The 18,853-nt window shown below is 42.1% G+C and overlaps 1 protein-coding gene and 1 pseudogene across 2 annotated transcripts in view; one reads left to right on the top strand and one right to left on the bottom strand.

Annotated features, from left to right (window-relative positions):
- LOC126469803 (MAM and LDL-receptor class A domain-containing protein 1-like) overlaps positions 1 to 18,853 on the top strand; it is a 1,070,274-nt gene that overhangs the window by 645,141 nt on the left and 406,280 nt on the right. For both annotated transcript variants that reach the window (XM_050097061.1, XM_050097062.1), the window contains exons 3-4: positions 13,505 to 13,681; positions 17,678 to 17,848. In XM_050097061.1, coding sequence (XP_049953018.1) covers positions 13,505 to 13,681; positions 17,678 to 17,848 — 348 coding nt within the window. The remainder of the gene's footprint in view (positions 1 to 13,504; positions 13,682 to 17,677; positions 17,849 to 18,853) is intronic.
- Positions 7,724 to 7,840, bottom strand: LOC126471990 (5S ribosomal RNA; annotated as a pseudogene).

Here is an 18,853-nt window from a genome sequence, read left to right as displayed (position 1 = left end):
CAATTCTGAGCGACATACCACCTGCGGACCTACGTCTGAAGAACGCTCTTCACCGGGAATGTAGGAAGATAATGAACAATGCCCAGCTCCCTATACACTGCGATATGCCTGACCTGGAAAGAAACAGACTTCGGTCTAGACATCCAACAATGATTACAGCCAAGGAATTGCAAAGTGTAAACGTTAATGCAATAAAGACCTGGAGGGAACAATGGCAAGAGGTGTACCCTGAACATTTTCAAGCCCTCCCCTGCATCACTGAGAGACGGCCTGGATATGAATTAACACGTAAAATATGGACATTCCTTGACAGAATACGCACAAATCACAGAAGATGTGCAAATACTCTTTACAAATGGGGAAAAAGACCAACTCTCAAGTGTGACTGCGGAGCCAACAGACAGACCATCCGCCGCATCGTCCAAGAGTGCGACAGTGGCAAGTTCAGTGATTTTCTGATGGCAACAGACGCCACAAAAGACTTTATACATAATTTATATGTTTGTATTTAACTGTATTGACCATATATAATCTTTGTTTGTATTTAATTGTATTGCCCTCTATCTGTATGTTTTATACTTCTTATATAGCATATTTTATTGTATTTTTTATGTGTATCATTGTAAGAAGTATAAAATTATGTGCTTTGCCATACACTAAATAAATAAATAAATAATTCAGTGAGGCACTCGGATTCTCAGTTACACACGATGGCTTTTCTGTACTCCATGTTGTGGTTGGCAGGAGAGCCAACACCGGGTTACTAGAGGAGGCCGAAAGGCACGCGTTTTAGCTCACGCAGGCTGGCGTGAGGTCTGGAACAGGACAAGGAAATTAGAATTTAGAAAAACGGACGTAGTTGGTGGAATACTTAACTTTAATCCATTAATGGTGAACGTCGCTCTTGACGGTACATTATTCACAGTATCAATAGTAACTGGTAATGGCGCCTTGCTAGGTCGTAGCAAATGACGTAGCTGAAGGCTATGCTAACTATCTTCTCGGCAAATGAGAGCGTATTTTGCCAGTGAACCATCGCTAGCAAAGTCGGTTGTACAACTGGGACGAGTGCTAGGAAGTCTCTCTAGACCTGCCGTGTGGCGGCGCTCGGTCTGCAATCACTGATAGTGGTGACACGCGGGTCCGACGTATACTAACGGACCGCGGCCGATTTAAAGGCTACCACCTAGCAAGTGTGGTGTCTGGCGGTGACACCACACGCCACATTCAAGTGTTGCGTCGATTAACCTTACCACTTAGTGATAAAGTTGCTTCATCACTAAAACTGAGACGTGCAGCAAATGTTTCTTTCTCCACGGCTTCACCACTGCTGTAGCGTATTTCGTACAATTGTGATAGTATTCCTGTTTCAGATGCAGTAACGTTTGAATTATCTAATGTTTCATATTCTGTTTCATGTCAAAAACCCGCCAAATCGTTGTCTGTGGTATTTGTTGCTCCCTAGTGGCTTCTTACGTCGATTTCGATTTACTATGTTCACATGAAAGGCAGATTAAGCCAACGTTTCTTGCTGACACACGTTTCTTGAAAGTGCCTATGTCATCTGCGAATGCTGACAAAATGTGAAGGTGCTTGATTTTATCTCTGACGGAATATTTTCTGCACTGTGATCTCTATAAGTCTTTTTTTTTCTGTATCAAAAAAATGGTTCAAATGGCTCTGAGCACTATGCGACTTAACTTCTGAGGTCATCAGTCGCCTAGAACTTAGAACTAATTAAACCTAACTAACCTAAGGACATCACACACATCCATGCCCGAGACAGGATTCGAGCCTCCGACAGTAGCGGTCGCTCGGCTCCAGACTGTAGCGCCCAGAACCGCACGGCCACTCCGGACGGCCATTTCTGTATCGCTATTCATTAAATAGCTACAGCCGTTTTGAAACTCCTGTGTTCATTTTGAGTTGCCCAGTATATACTCGAAAAAAATATGAATTCTACCGCTAGCATGTGTATCTATTCTATACAGAGTAAAGTGAATAACATGCTCGTCTTTTATACCAGTGTACTCATCTGGGAGCCGAAGGGATATTTTCGGCTGCGCTGCGAGCTCCTTTACTGAATCTGTCTCTCATCCAAATTACAGTGAAAGCATAACACTGTTGCGTTGCTCCTTCAGTCTGCACGTTTGTCTTTTCATGAACTTTACGTAACGCTGTCCTTCGTAGAAGCTCTTTTCTCTTGATATTTCTTCTCTTCTAGGAAATAAAAAGCTCTGTTTTTCTGCTATACTGTTGCCCATGCAGCTGGTCTGATCAACTGACTGTAAGCCGCCGGTGCTGATTGTGGGGCAGGTTCTTGGTGTTTGCGTTACTGAAGCTCGCTGATTGCAATGCTGCCAAATTTACAGGGATTAGCGGGGAGGAGACTTCGCCCATCGGAAGTCACTTGTGGCTGTCCGTACCAGTGCGACAGGTGACGGGTGAGCCCCTCTTCACTAACATTATCTCCGGATGTCAGTGCCACTGTATGGTGGATGTTCAAATGTCTCCACTGCTACGCAGCCGCTTGGCGGAGATATAAAAAAAGAAATACGAATCCGCACAGTGAATATCACACAGGACTCGCATTCGGGAGAACGGTAGTTCAAACCTGCGTCCGGCCAGTCAGATTTAGGTTTTCCGTGATTTCCCTAAATCGCTCCAGGCAGTTCCCAGGATGGTTCCTCTAAAAGGAGATGGCTGATTTGCTTCTCCATCCTTGGCACCATCCCAATCTTCCTTCCTTCCTTCCATCCTTCCTTCCTTTCTTCCTTCTAGGAGTCCGGAAACCGGCTTAAAGGGTAGCTAATAATGTTTAGACGTTTCTTCATTATTTACTAGGTTGTCCGCACCATTTTAGCAGTGGCTCCCCATCACCTTGTTAATTAAGCGCTCCGTGTCGATTCTGTACATTCGGTGCACTCTGTCCTGTGTAATTATGGAGCTCCAACTTCGCGTCGTCAAAAAAAGTTACGTAAAGGTGTGGAACTGTTATTTCCGTGGGAAAAGAGGTAAGCTCTCATGATGCATTTTGCTCATGGAAGTGTCTCGGATTATCAGATTAATGCCTGAAAAAGGAGGGTACTGATTTCGATGTTTTACGAGCCAAGGCCAGGAAACGTAATATCGTTGGTGTTCCTGTATGCAGTGACCTCGATGTCGAGGATAAAGGTTGAGTGCCTGAAGGAGAAAGAAGGAAGCTTGAAATTTAATGTCCGATCGACACCGAGGGAAAGGGGAAGGAAGTCGGCGGTGGCCTTTCTGAAGGAACTTTTACCTTAAGTGCTTTAAGGTTTTACAGTTTCTTTAGCTCTAGATTGCCAGAGAGCAATTTACATTGTATTTAAGATAAAAAGGACCAAGCAGTTACATTGAAGAGAACTGATAATTCGATCACTCAATCTCCTTTCAAGCCACCAGTGCAGTTATAGGACACATTAACTTGTCGGAAAATGGCCTTGTTAATCATGGAACTATTATTCCATAGTTATCTCTCCAGCAAGAGAAGTCACCATTGTGAATTACACTCTGACTAGAGGGTCACTACAGCATTTACAAAGAATTTGTTTTCAAATTGATATTAGAGTGGCTTGAGCATGGTAAAAATTTTAAAACTATGTGATATGTCATAACGTCTTGCACAAATACTTATCTGAAACATCTTGTATGTAAATTTACGTAGCAGAAGACGCTGTTCCTATGATGTGGTTCTCAGCTGTTACATGGTGTGTACGTTATGCATCATTATACGTGCAAAATTAAATTAATGATGCAATATGCGTCAGCACTAGACAGTATAGTCCCAAATAAAATGTTATGGTCAAAAATTGCGGTACATTACGTTAAAACAGCTGATAGCCGTTGTCAGCATACAGAACTACGGACATAAATAAAACAAGTTACTGCGTTAGTCACTTATTTATTTGGAGAAATACATAAGTAACTAAGTCAGTAGACTGTTTTAGTTACATTTATTAGCACTCACAGCACACATGATGTCATCCTTTTTCACGCGAGACACAGAGACATTAATACTTCGTAATGGCGTAAGAAGTCTGAAAGAGCGAGTTAAACCGTATGAGGTATACTGAGGGAAAATACGTCGCAAAATAGTGTAAAATTACATATAAAAATTGTGTCCTTGATGTTTTCCAAACATAGTGAATATTCCATGAGATTTAGGGACTGCAGCCGGATGGCATCGACATCTTGCCATGGCATGTCGGCTAACTACGAGAAATACGTGAGTCTCACACTGAAGATTGCTGATACACGCTGCTAAATTTATACCAGAAATTGTCGGGGTGGCGCATGATCATAAATCATGACTGCACGAACTATCTTTGTCGAGTTTAGCGCCCTCCGTCAAATCCTGCTCCTTCTAAAGCACGCAGGTACATACATATTCGTGATACTGCTCGCTGTCTGCCGAATTGCTGGTCAACGGAATTAAAATTCACAATTGATATCAATTAAATTAACTTTTCTTTTTTTGAGAAAATTAAGGAAACCCCAGGATCTTTGTTTACCCAAGTTGAAAGCTACCATCACGATTAAGAAGATCTTCCACAAATGTATTTCCAAGTATCCGTTAATAACTGAATCCCAGAAAGATCTTTTCGTACCCGAGATTTTCGTGGGAGAATAATCCATGGAACGTCCCATGGAAACACAACGCTCAGTTGGATTCACTTATTGGGATCGCACACTTTTCACTTTAATTGTAAAATGTTTTTAGATGCGGTGCGTTTAAGGTCAGGACATTTGCGTATTGATTCTTCAGTCATTATTTCCTGGTTCATGCAGTAGGTATGCTACATGCATGAGTATGTACAAAGAGAAAAGCTATATTTACGGGGTGGACAAAAGAAGTGGGCAAGAAAATAAACTGCGCAACAGAATTGAAGTATCACTTTTTCGAAACCACATAATTGTCTCACATTGCGATGCATAAGTTTAAAATATGACTCACAGGTGGCTACATCCTTCCTCTGTAATGCTGCATAAGCGAGGCAGCCTGCGACGTCGCCCTCGGACTACCTCTGTCGCTTCAAACATCAAGGTTTCGACACATGCGGAAAAAAGGCCAGAGTTGAGAAATTCATGTGACGTGTACAGTGGATTAAAGACATCACATCGGAACCAAATTTCACCACAATTCTGCACAACACCGTTGTGGATCTATCACACGATGGGAAGGTCGTCACAGCCCCTCTTACTCACACTGCAACTCTTCTTTTGATGCCTCTACAATGGAGGTCAGAACCACGACGCTCAGCGTTGATATCACACGGTTTTCGTAGTATTGGTCGAGGAAAACATTTCAGACGCACCAACGGCACCAAAAGGCCTCAGGGGGTGTCATAAAGAGCGCCAATGAACTCAATCCTTTACTTGGGACGGTGATTCCCACATATTTCGCGGTCGAAAACGACAGTTCGCAGTGCGATGAGCAACAGGAAGTGTTCTTCACAATATTTGACACTGCTGACAACTCTTGGGCAAATTTACCCTTCTTGATGGACATCACAGGGCTATAACCACACTGAACGAGATCTAGGCCCTTTCTAGTGCAGTGCTATCGCTGTTTTTGCACTTCTCTACAGAGTGAAAACAGTAGGGATCGTTCAAACTCATTCAACAAAATCTGAACGTGAGCCGAAGCAGCAAAGGTGCTTAGGCTTTTTCAGTGCTCCCGTTTCATGCGCTGTGACGTGATCACAGATGGCTGTGACATTGACCTATGTGTGGACCAAACTGCAAACGGACACTCTAAGGCCTCCCAGCTCGGCAATACCCTCGGTGCTGTCTGCCCACATTTATTGATAATTTTGGAAATGTTATTTTAATAAGAAAACCTGCGAAGTAGTATTAGGCACCTGCAGGGAGACAATTGGCATCGGAGGTGAGTCGCGGTTGCCTACGTGTGTGGAAATCAACGTCCCAAGAAAAAGGGTGGTTTCATGGACGCTTTATATGTCATCCACTGAGGTATTTGCGTGTCAGGTCTTAGGGGTGGTGTGTCTGAAATGTTTGGCTCGACAACTCATATGAAAACCACGAGACGTCGCGATTCTGATCTCAATCACTGAGCCGTTTTTAAGAAGTGGTGAAATGTTGCCGCGCAGGATTAGCCGAGCGGTCTCGGACGCTGCAGTCATGGACTGTGCGGCTGGTGCCGGCGGAGGTTCGAGTCCTCCCTCGGGCATGGGTGTGTGTGTTTGTCCTTAGGATAATTTAGGTTAAGTAGTGTGTAAAAGTCGCATAAGATTTCACACACATTTGAACATTCGGTGAAATATTGGTTAGAGAGGCTGTAACGACCTTCACTTCCTCTGGCACGTCCACGGTGGCGTTGGACAGAATTTTGGTGAAATTCGGTGCCATTGTGACATCATTAACCCACTTTACACGCCACGTGTACTTCAGAGCTCTGTCCTCTCTCTCGCAGATGTCGACATCTTGATGTCAGAAGCGTCGTCGAGCCCGATGGCGACGTCGCAGGCTGCCTGGCTTTGGCAGCACTACAGAGCAGCGTTGTAGACACAAAACAGCCAAATTTCAAACGTATGCGTCGCAATGGGAGAAAATTAAGGGGTTTCGAAGAAGTGATCCTTAAATTCTGTTGTGGAGTGTATTTCATGCGCCTTAAGATAGGCAGCCCAACTTGCATCATCTGCACGCAGATGATGAAAGTTGAGTTGCCTGTCTTATGGTGCATGCCGATTTTCCGGTACAGTTTCGTTTTGCCCACCCCATATTCAGAATATTTCACAATTCCTGTTACAGATTTCTAGTGGTTATAGAGGGGGATTAGTAGATAAAGTTTCGATAAGGAAGGACTGTCCACAAATGTACAGTATGGACGAAGTTTGAAGACTGGGTCACTGTCAAATCAGTCACTTCACAATCTGCAAATAGTAGAGACAATGAGCTCTGACCGGTGTGCTCTACAGGAACTGGTCCACTTGGCGTCCCAGCTGTTCGTGGCTCAAGGTGTATTTGCGATGCATGTTTTTGTACACAATGTCGACATATCCTGGTGCCCGTCTACGGAGCACCGCAGTCAATCCACCTGGCTGAAAACGTACCAGTTTTTCGCAGCCATTGTCGTACTCGGACGAAAATGGTATGCGATCGACTGAGGCGGTCGACAAAATGTTCTCGATACATGCGTTGTGCAGCTCTGCCATTATGTATCGTGATATTTATAAGTAATCCGATCTTGAAATTTATTTTATATCCAAATTCAAGATGGTACATCTCTGTCCATGATTTCTTACCAAAGTTTTATCTCTTAAGTTCTTTCTTCAATCCCTAGGAGCCTGTAACAGGAATTTTGAAATATCCTGCAATTACCAGCGACCCGCCGAGCTGCACATGGTTAGTAGTAGCTATCTATGGCCAGAGGGCTTGTTCGTGATATACACAAACCTTCTTTGTGAATCACTCATCTACAAGTGAAATTGAATCAAAACCCCCTAGTAGTTCCTGAGACTGGCCAGCGTTAGCAAAAAAGCACTCCGTCATCAGGCCACAAGTGGCCCATCGGGACCATCCGACCGCCATGTCACCCTTAGTTGAGGAAGCGGATAGGAGGGGCGTGTGGTCAGCACACCGCTCTCCCGGTCGTTTAGATGGTTTTCTTTGACCGGAGCCGCTACCAATCGGTCGAGTAGCTCCTCAATTGGCATCACGAGGCTGAGTGCACCCCGAAAAATGGCAACAGCACATGGTGGCTGGATGGTCACCCATCCAAGTGCCGGCCACGCCCGACAGCGCTTAACTTCGGTGATCTCACGGGAACCGGTGTATCCACTGCGGCAAGGCCGTTGCCCAGCGTTAACAAGCAAATAGAAAAATACGGCGATGCACTTAAGTTTATAATATGTATATAGAGTGTCCCAGGAGGAATGATTAATATTCAGGGATATGACAGGTGCGACCATTGGAAGCAAACATGTCAAATAAACATGGGCTCTAAAATGCATAGCTTAAGAGCTGTGGGCACTTGTTCAGCAGAGGAAACGTGTTTCACAGTAGCGAAGCTCAAGAAGTCTTTAAAAGTCTTAATTTATGCATTTAAAATCATATGTTTACCAGACTTTTTTGGTTCAAATGTCGTATCCCTCAAGTTGACCATTCCTCCTCAAACACGCCTGTATAATGATCGCAGTTTGTTTGTTTGTGTGTGTGTGTGTGTGTGTGTGTGTGTGTGTGTGTGTGTGTGTTTTACCGTGCTTGAGTGGAAGTTCTGAAGTGAGTTTTGTGGTAATCGGTTTGTTTTATATCTTGAAGTATGCTGATCGTACATCTTCAATGAATGCCCTGACGCAAAGAAACAGAGTTGTGAAAGATATTTTATTTACTTATTTGCTTATAGGCTTATTTAGTCTAAACATATTATGAGCTTAAGGCCCTTTCTTAAATCTAACCAGGACCAACACACACCAACTATATTATAAAACATTTATAATAATAATAATAATAATAATAATAATAATAATAATAATTTTTTAATTTATGAATTTGGCCAGCTATGGACCGCATACAGTTTAAGACTTATGGTGTTTCTTTTTCTTCCGTTCTTCCCTCTTCATTTTCTCGCCAACTGCTCGTCTCTGCTCGACTGTCCACACTCTCTTGGGTCGGGGTTTTGGCTCATCTCCTTCATAGCTTGCGTTTTCTATCAGTAGCCTGAAGTGATTCCTGTTATATATTATTTCTTCTGTAACACCTATTTTGTTGGCGTCGTTGTTTACTGCTTCTATGCATCCTACAGTTTTTTTTTTCAGCTTCCTAACGTAATTAAAAATTTTCTTTGTAATCCGTGTTTCTTCCATTCTTTTTAATGTCCATAAAATTTTAGGCGTCTCTTCCTCATTGTATCTGTGATATTTTCTGTATTTTTGTATAAGTCTTCATTTCTTCTTTTAATCCACCTATTTTTTTCTCAGAACCTAGAATTTTTCTTAGTATTTTGGCTTTCTTTTTTCTAGTTCTCTTAATTCGCCTTTTTTATTCAATGTTAGGTACTCTTTTGTCCTAATAGAAAAGTTTATGAAAACAAAGTATGGAAAAATTAAGAGTTGATAGATTCAAATACCTGGGGGAGTGGATCCAAGCCAATGGACTGGATAACAAAACAAATAAAGAAAGAATAAAAAGGTTAGAATTTGGATATAAATTAACACAAACTACTACAATAAGAAATCAATAATAATAATAATAACAAAGGGCATTAAGGAAGGTATAGATTAGTTTAGCACATTTGGAGCCATGTTTAGTGTTGTCGTAAGCGAAGAGGAGAAGATTGAAATGACAGTGACAATGACTGCTAGCATGTTAGGAAAGAACAGAATCTAAACAAAGAACTCTGTAGCCAATGGAAAGGGAAAAGTTGTAAGAGAAGATAGGGAGGGGGGGGGGGGGCGTACGTTGACCAGCGTGATCTGCAGAAAAGTATAAGGAAGAGAGAGCTTTTGTGATAGAAGGTGGACTATTAGCTGTCTTTTCAATTATGAAGGGAATTTAATTTCTCTCATATTTTGCGGAAGATTATTCCAGAGTCAGGATTCTGGTACAGAAAATAATTTAGAGAACGTGTCAGTATTACGTAATGGTACGGAGAGCGTTTTACTTTGTTGAGAACTAATACCAGAATCCCTGGAGGGATGACGGTGCTCTATTAGCGAGTAATTGTTGATGGAATTCGGAGAACTGGCATTAAAGGCTGACTGTAGATCGATCCTGCTGCCGCCAACGTACATTTCACGTAAGTACCACAAAGATAAGATGAGGGAAATAAGGGCTCGTACAGAGGCTTATAGACAGCCGCTTTTCCATCGCTCTGTTAGCGAGTGGAACAGGTAAGGAAATGACCCCTCCATTAAATTAGGTGGGTGAATTTAGATTATTAAATAGTGTTATATTTTGGTCTTCTTTTAGATTTTGGGCTCTAATTTTTTATCCTTTTTAGAGCTGTTTATACCTACTGTCCGCCATGGATCGTACGGTGTCTAGATGTAGATATAGTGTACGTGTCAAACGTATCGGCAATTCTAGCAAGTGCGAGCTCCCATACGAAAGTCCTTGAAAAATACGATCACTATGAAGAGTATTAGAAACTCTACAAGTTTTCTTTCCATCTCGAAATGGAATACTTTGTATACTAAAATGTAGACTTTCACGGCCGGAAATGTAATGTCCATTATAATTATCCGGGCTGTTATGCCGTGGTCGGTTGATGAATTCTGTGTCAATTCCCAACGTTTCGTCCCCGTCTGCGGAGGATATCTTCAAGGGGGTCTGTAGCTCGATGGAGTGTTGTGGGTTGGCAGGAGAGCCAACACCTTAATAATAGAGGAAGCCGAAAGGCACGCGTTTTAGCTCACGCAGGCTGGCGTGAGGTCTGGAACAGGACAAGGAAATTAGAATTTAGAAAAACGGACGTAGCTGCTGGAATACTTAACTTTAATCCATTAATGGTGAACGTCGGTCTGACGGTACATGCATCACAAGATCAATAGTAACTGATAATGGCGCCTTGCTAGGTCGTAGCAAATGACGTAGCTGAAGGCTATGCTAACTATCGTCTCGGCAAATGAGAGCGTATTTTGTCAGTGAACCATCGCTAGCAACGTCGGTTGTACAACTGGGACGAGTGCTAGGAAGTCTCTCTAGACCTGCCGTGTGGCGGCGCTCGGTCTGCAATCACTGATAGTGGCGACACGCGGGTCCGACGTATACTAACGGACCGCGGCCGATTTAAAGGCTACCACCTAGCAAGTGTGGTGTCTGGCGGTGACACCACAGAATGTCCAACACACACACTGACTCGCTACTGACTTCCGCTAAATTCCGTGTCCACGCGCTCCCACGTCAGTGCAATTGGCCGCTGTCCGTTGCCGTCGATCGCCGTTGCCATCACCCAGTAGTTGACGGGTGGTACACATCTTCTTCAACACCGGCAGCCATATAACATTTAATTTCACGCCCTCCTCCTTTCGACTGAAATTATTTGGGTGTTTGGCGATTTCGATTGCTTACCTGTAGAGCCTTTCGTAATACCCGCTTGTGGCCGCTAGTACCTGCGTCTCCTCGAAACGAATATGGTGATTACCTGGCTGGAAAGCATGCTCCGCAACAGCTGATCGTTCCGTTTCTCCTCTTCTACAATTGCCCTTGTGCTCTTCCAAACGTTTTGAAACAGTTCTTTTAGTAGTACCCAAATAAACATCTCCACAGCTGCATGGGATCCTATACACTCCAGCTTTTTCCAATGGTTTGCGAGCGTCCTTGGAAGGCTTAAGGTATTCCTGTATCTTCCTGGTGGGCTTGTAAATTACTGCAATATTCCGCTTCGTCAAGATCCTCCCTATTCTTTCCGTTACATTTTTAACAAACGGCAGGAAAACCTTAGATTTTGCAGTAGCCTGTACGTTACTATGATTTCTGCGTGGCTGTCTCAACGCACGTTTTATTTCGGCGGACGAATATCCGTTCTTCATTAGTGCATTGTGGAGATGTTCCATCTCAGCGTCGAGCAACTCAGGTTCACAAATATTTCTAGCTCTGTCCGCTAACGTCTTGATAACACCCCGCTTCTGTTATGGGTGGTGGTTCGAATCCCGGTGCAAATAACGGTCCGTGTGCGTGGGTTTGCGGTATACTGAGTGGCCCAAACTACCATTTTCGTTTCTAAAAACAAGCATATCGAGGAAATGTAATTTGCCGTCTACCTCCACCATTGTATTCTGAATTCTCGAGTTCATACTATTCAGATGTTCGTAGAACCGGCTTAGTTCCTCCCTGCCATGTCTCCACAGCACAAACGTGTCATCCACGTATCGGAACCACACATTTCGTTTTTGCTGGCAGTACCTAAGGCCTGTTCTTCGAATTTCTCCATAAAGAAGTTTGCAGGTTGTAATGGTACTTGAATTACGTAACCATTACGGCTGCTCACCAGAACCTCTCGATACCAGAAATATTCTACTGTGTTTCTGTAAAGTAGTTAACGTATTTATGAGACAATATTCAGATTTTATTTCATTTTCGATACATCGATATGTTTATATTGCAATGATATTATTCTTATGTGTATTCTTTCTTTTGTCACTATGATCTTTCACGTACTTGTAACTCTGATTTTCGGGCGTGTAAGCGATAGTTAGTTGGTTGTTAATTTGTTAGAGAGTCGGACCTTGAGAAGGTCAAGTCTTGGACGTCATGTTGGAAAGACGCGTATTGTAGTCCGCTTATAAAATGTGAACTTTAACAGTGGCTTTGAGAAAGATGTTTTCAAGTATGTTTTGTATTGTGAAGTGATGTTTTGTGTTTAAGTGATATTGCAATTAAAAGGAAGTGTAACTTAAATTCGGAGTGCTGATTGCTTCTTTTACATCACCATTGTCCTGCAAAAGTGTAATCTTCACGAATGGTTTGTGAAGCGCATCTACAAAACTTTTGAATAAAGCAGGATAAACCTAGGCCTCTTTGCATCCGAGCTTGGAATCGTAACCACCTAGATTTTCAACGATTGAGCCACGATTTTACGACGAGACCAGCGTGGGAAACACAAAAAGATGAGTGCCTAGTTTTTTTCATTATTGCATGAAATGACTATTAACTGTGCTCTAATGACACCTGCCACATAATATGACTGTTGTTGCCCGAAAATGCAGTATTTAGCAGCGTGAGCAACACCACAATCGCCGGCCGAAGTGGCCGTGCGGTTAAAGGCGCTGCAGTCTGGAACCGCAAGACCGCTACGGTCGCAGGTTCGAATCCTGCCTCGGGCATGGATGTTTGTGATGTCCTTAGGTTAGTTAGGTTTAACTAGTTCTAAGTTCTAGGGGACTAATGACCTCAGCAGTTGAGTCCCATAGTGCTCAGAGCCATTTGAACCATTTGAACACCACAATCGTTATTAAAGTTTGACCTTTGTTGTGGTAGGGTTGTTAGAAGTTACAGAACTTGATTATGGAACTTGATTATAGGAATTGACACAGAACTCATCAACCGACCACGGCATAACAGCCCGGATAATTATAATGGACATACGTTTTTATAGTTCTGTAGCGAATGAAGTGACGCTGTCACCTTCTCACAGACTTCAGTTGTTTCTTTAGTATAGTGTAATGATGGTCCAGAATTAGCCCCAAGTTCTTTGCAGAAGAAAAGTGCCCTGAACTGAGGGACAGTAATAAGTCTTTTGTGAGAGGCTACATTAATTGCGCTGTAGTTGGATCAGGTGAACAGTTGAGCATACAAACATGGATGTGTGCATGCACATGCCACGACGACCTCTAATCGACAACAGAACGTACCTCTCCTTGACGTGCAATGTGGCTTCTGTCCCGGGTGCTCCTAAAACGCTCACCTCTTTCAACCAGTGAATGATTTCCGGCTCTGTCCAGCGCCGCCTGCGTGAGCTACTGTCCAGCGCCGCTTGCATGAGCTACTCTGAATTTTGATGGGATGTGTATTGTTGTTACAGGGAGAGGTTGCGACGTAGTACCAGACCCGATGAGTGGATCGTGGCAGCTGAGTATGGGTGGCGCAGTGGCGACGCTGGTGTGTGACCCTGGCTACACGCTCAGCTCCAGCGCCTCGTCTCAGATCTACTGCAATGGGCGCGTCTGGAGACCCCGCAATCTAAGTCCCACATGCAGAGGTTCTTCTACTAACTTACCTCGTTATGCTAATCCTTTCATATTTATTTTGTCTTCCAACAGCCTGCTATCGACGTTACACAGTGATTGGCGTGTCATTGTCCTGTTACATAACTAACAGTGGAATCTGCATTAGTCAGAGTTGAAGGTTTCAAATTATTTTTCGTTTACAGAGTTTTCTCACATATGTAGCTAAGGAAGTGGTTTTCCTAACTTTCAGAGGTTTTCCTCAATCCAGGCTAAGCAACTACACTACTGGCCATTAAAATTACACCAAGAAGAAATGCAGATGATAATCGGGTGTTCATTGGACAAATATATTACACTAGAACTGACATTACATTTTCACGCAGTTTGGGTGCATAGATCCTGAGAAATAAGTACCCAGAGCAACCACCTCTGGCTGTAATAACGGCCTTGATACGCCTGGGCATTGAGTCAAACAGAGCTTGGATGGGGTGTACAGGTACAGCTGCCCATGCAGCTTCAACACGATACCACAGTTCATCAAGAGCAGTGACTGGCGTATTGTGACGAGCCAGTTGCTCGGCCACCATTTACCAGACGTTGTCATTTGGAGAGAGATCTGGAGAATGTGTTGGCCAGGGCAGCAGTCGAACATTTTCTGTATCCAGAAAGGCCCGTACAGGACCTGCAACGTGAGGTCGTGCATTATCCTGCTGAAATGTAGGGTTTCGCAGGGATCGAATGAAGGGTAGAGCCACGAGTCGTAACACATCTGAAATGTAACGTCCACTGTTCAAAGTGCCGTCAGTGCGAACAAGAGGTGACCGAGACGTGTAACAAATGGCACCCCGTACCATCATGCCGGGTGATACGCCAGTATGGCGATGACGAATACACGCTTCCAATGTGCGTTCACCGCGATGTCGCCAAACACGGATGGGACCATCATGATGCTGTAAACAGAACCTGGATTCATCCGAAAAAATGACGTTTGGCCATTCGTGCACCCAGGTTCGTCGTTGCTACACCATCACAAGCGCTCCTGTCTGTAATGTAGCGTCAAGGGTAACCCGCAGCACGGTCTCCGAGCTGATAGTCCATGCTGCTGCAAACGTCGTCGAACTGTTCGTGCAGATGGTTGTTGTCTTGCAAACGTCCCCATCTGTTGACTCAGGGATCGAGACGTGGCTGCACGAACCGTTACAGCCACGCGGATAAGATGCTTGTCATCTCGACTGCTAGTGATACGAAGCCGTTGGGATCCAGCACGGCGTTCCGTATTACCCTGCTGAACCCACCGATTCCATACTCTGCTAACATTCAGTAGATCTCGACCAACGCGAGCAGCAATGTCGCGATACGATAAACCGCAATCTCGATTGGCTACAATCCGACCTTTATCAAAGTCGGAAACGTGATGGTACTCATTTCTCCTCCTTACACGAGGTATTACAACAACGTTTCAACAGGCAACGCCGGTCAACTGCTGTTTGTGTATGAGAAATCGGTTGGAAACTTTCCTCATGTCAGCACGTTGTAGGTGTTGCCACCGGCGCCAATCTGGTGTGAATGCTTTGAAAAGCTAATCATTTGCATATCACAGCATCTTCTTCCTGTCGGTTAAATTTAGCGTCTGTACCACGTTATCTTCGTGGTGTATCAATTTTGATGGCCAGTAGTGTACATTTTTCACTTTGAAAGGTTCAAGAAAAGTGGGAATCCCGGAAAGCAATGCTTATGGAATCAAGAAATACTGCTACAACTTGTAACCTTTTTATGTATTGGTAGAGCAAGCTCCCGGTTATCCGGATGCGAATCATAAAGCTTGTGGATTATCCATGCACAATTTAATAACCTTCGAAAAAAAAACATCTAAAAACGAGCTGGAAGTATTATGTTATAATTGGAATGAATACTGTTATTTATAGTGAAGATTTCCTTTTGTGAAGACGTAGATGGTGAAAATATCCACAAGTAGTTAAATGACGATACCTGTGTACTGGTGTTTGAGCAGCTAAGTGAGGTGGATATAGTGAACAAAATGAGCGGTAGAAGAACTGGTTATTGCGCACGTCGGAGCACTGACATTTGTTGATTTGCTGTCAGAAAATGCAGAACGAAGTCGTTTGACAAATACGATGTTCTGACTCACCGGTAAATGGTGACTATAATCAGGAAAAAAGTGAATGAGGAACAAAAACAGACAAAATTGGACGATTATTTCACGATGGTGAACTGAGAACTGCTGATACGAACTATAGTATGTTTTAAGTGCCATTTTGTAAACAAGTTCTCAGTTTTCGCTGAGTAACGTCGAAGTAACGCAGAGGGTTTATTAAATACATGAAATAGCACTTTACCTTGAACACATGTGTATTTTGAATTATCTCTGTTTTTCCCTTTTTTGCGCAGTCTTGGGTCGACATTAACTAGGACAATCGGCAGCTTGCTGCATTTCGAACACGTTATTGAAACTTCCATATCTTATCGGAAATTGACTGGTTGGTATCCGTTCGAAATTCAAAAGAATTGAGGACTCTGCAAACAATCGATTATTTGCTGTATACGAACTAGGAAGTTTGTAACGAAAGACACGTATCTGTCATGCGTGTGAAATTTGCTTATATAACTGGAAGTCAAGTAGCCTCATTTATCGAGGTCAGGACCTCAGAATCGTCAAAATCGTATCACTTATATAGATTTTTGGGTGAGAAATGACAGGATATGATGATTAGGCTCATTTATAGAGTTTTCTCACTCATCCACGTTCGACTGTATACCCTGCACTATTGACATTCCACTCTCTAGAAAGCTCATAAACAGCCAGCTGTGGGGTTTCGATTTTTATGCCGAATCGTCTACTTTCATTCGTGTAATTTATATTTGTGTGTCCGATACATAAATTAAGTTGAGAAATTCCAGATATTAGCTCACGATTGTTCATATTTATCGAGAAAAAGTTACTGTTTGTATTAACAGATGACTTTTTTCTCGGGAATCTGCCTAGCAAATTATATTGTGTTTAAATTTGTTACAGTGGTGCTAATAATATGTTCACAAGGAAGTTTCATATCTTTCTTCGCAATTCGACCAGTTAGAAATAATGATGAAATCTTTTTAAAAGTTGTCTTGAACTTTTGTTACTGAATGTCAGGAGCTACCAAATGATATATTTAAAGCCTTAGTATCATGTAGGAAGTGTTTACTGAAAGTAAAACACAAGCCGAATTGGTAAAAGACCTTTTCCCCACAGCCAATTGGTTATGAAATTTGCACTTTTTCATTGAAATTAGAGATAATAACGTAACAAGTACTTATTACTAATATAAGTAATATCTGTATCAGTACGTTGACGCCTGAGAATAGATTGGACGTATGAGAACCATTTTAGTTACAATTGATTCTCGTAGCCCAGAAATCTTACAACAGTTACTGAGATTCATATATATACACTCATCTTTAGATCCGTGGTAGTTTAAGTTACAACGTAAACCGTTAAAGACCAAGTATCTTAGAAAAATGCATCTTCAGTGTAACATTTTTTACGTCTACAAAGTAGATTACTGATATATTTAACGAATGTTATGTTACTGTCGTCAAGCAGAAAAAAACCTTTTACAGTTAGGAAAAATGCAGTTACAATAAAAAAATCATATAATTGACATCTAATTATAAATATCTACTGAAGTGTTGCCAAGGAAACACCTATGGTAACATGACTACCAAATGTCACTGTCACTGTAAATTACTCTGTGAAAGTAAAAGAAATATTACAATGCAGTGTTTGAGAGGTAAATCACTATGTTTCATGTGTATTCATAACACAATTTAAGATTAAAAAATTTTCTGGGGGCTTGTTTTGCAGCACAATTTTTACGCTGCACAGCGTCAAACACACAGTATTTTATTACGTTTCAACAATCTTTTATGATACAGATTCACATGTTTCTGTTAGACTTTAATCTCTGCGATAGCAATTTTGATGAGTGTATTGTTTATACAAATGTTACCATTGTTTGTTCCATGCTAAGCCCTGATTCATTCGCCGAAATCCTCCTGCGATTTTGAAAGTGAAGATATCTGCGGCTGGTCACAGGATTCGGTTACCGATTTTCTTTGGATAAGAAATAACTACTCTACACCTTCTGGACATCTTAAAACTGGTCCGTCTTTTGACCACACATATGGATCTGGATTTGGAGGTAAATATAAAGTAACATTACATTATATGTATGGTGGAATCGAACTCCATTAACAACATTTCGCATGTCATTCGAAACATTGGGGTACATGTTTCGCCACAAGAAATCATAGTTTCCAGTGAATCATTAATGAGTATTTTGAGAACATCTGTTTTTTTACTAAATACAGAGGCAATTACTTTTTGTTAGGTGATAACTTAATCTTACGATTTTTAGGGCAATGAATCCGTAACTAACTTCAATTCTTTTCTATAAAACATATTTTGTAAGAAGTTTATTTCAAAAAGAAAATTAGCAAATCACAGTAATTGTAATAAAAGTTTAATTAATTTTTCATTATGAATAAAAGCGTAATTGAAGTATAAATACGGTATCACCTGTTTATTGCATAGTCACTACGTGTGGAGTGGGCTATATTTCTTTCTCTTTTCCCCTTAATTCATCTAATAAAACTCTCTCTCCAATGAATTGCCCGTTCTATGTGACCATCGGTGGTCTGCCATCATATCGATATTTCAGCAGCTAGGATGTCTTGACGAATACAACCTCATCAAACAGCCAACCTTCTTTAACTTTTCCAGACTGTTTGCTACAACAGAAATGTAACATAAGTCCTTTTCTATTTGCCCAGAATTTTGTACCAGCCTCCTCGAATGATATCTAAGCCTCCTTATCATACACTAACGTTTCGTTCGAAGTTGGACTGGAACGTCATTTTTCGAATATTATATCCAACAAACTCCTATTTCACCTTTGATGCATGAGAACACTTCTCGCAGAGATACTTGAACCATTTTTTCATCTTTGGACTAGTCTTTAGTATGCTATTTCATTGTCGTCAACTTACCATCTAGACATGGTAACACAATTTTCTTCTGATCCACGGAGCTCTTGCGCAAAAAAGGAAGAACCAAAGAGCTTGACATAGAAGTTAAGATATAGACTAACCAAGCAACCACTACATTTGATATTTCAACTTTATGTTATTAATAATTGAAACAGTAT

Source organism: Schistocerca serialis, chromosome 3 (assembly GCF_023864345.2).
Source record: "Schistocerca serialis cubense isolate TAMUIC-IGC-003099 chromosome 3, iqSchSeri2.2, whole genome shotgun sequence".
Lineage (NCBI taxonomy): Eukaryota > Metazoa > Arthropoda > Insecta > Orthoptera > Acrididae > Schistocerca > Schistocerca serialis.
The sequence above is the reverse complement of the archived record's forward strand: the minus strand, read 5'-3'. Positions and strand labels throughout refer to the sequence as shown.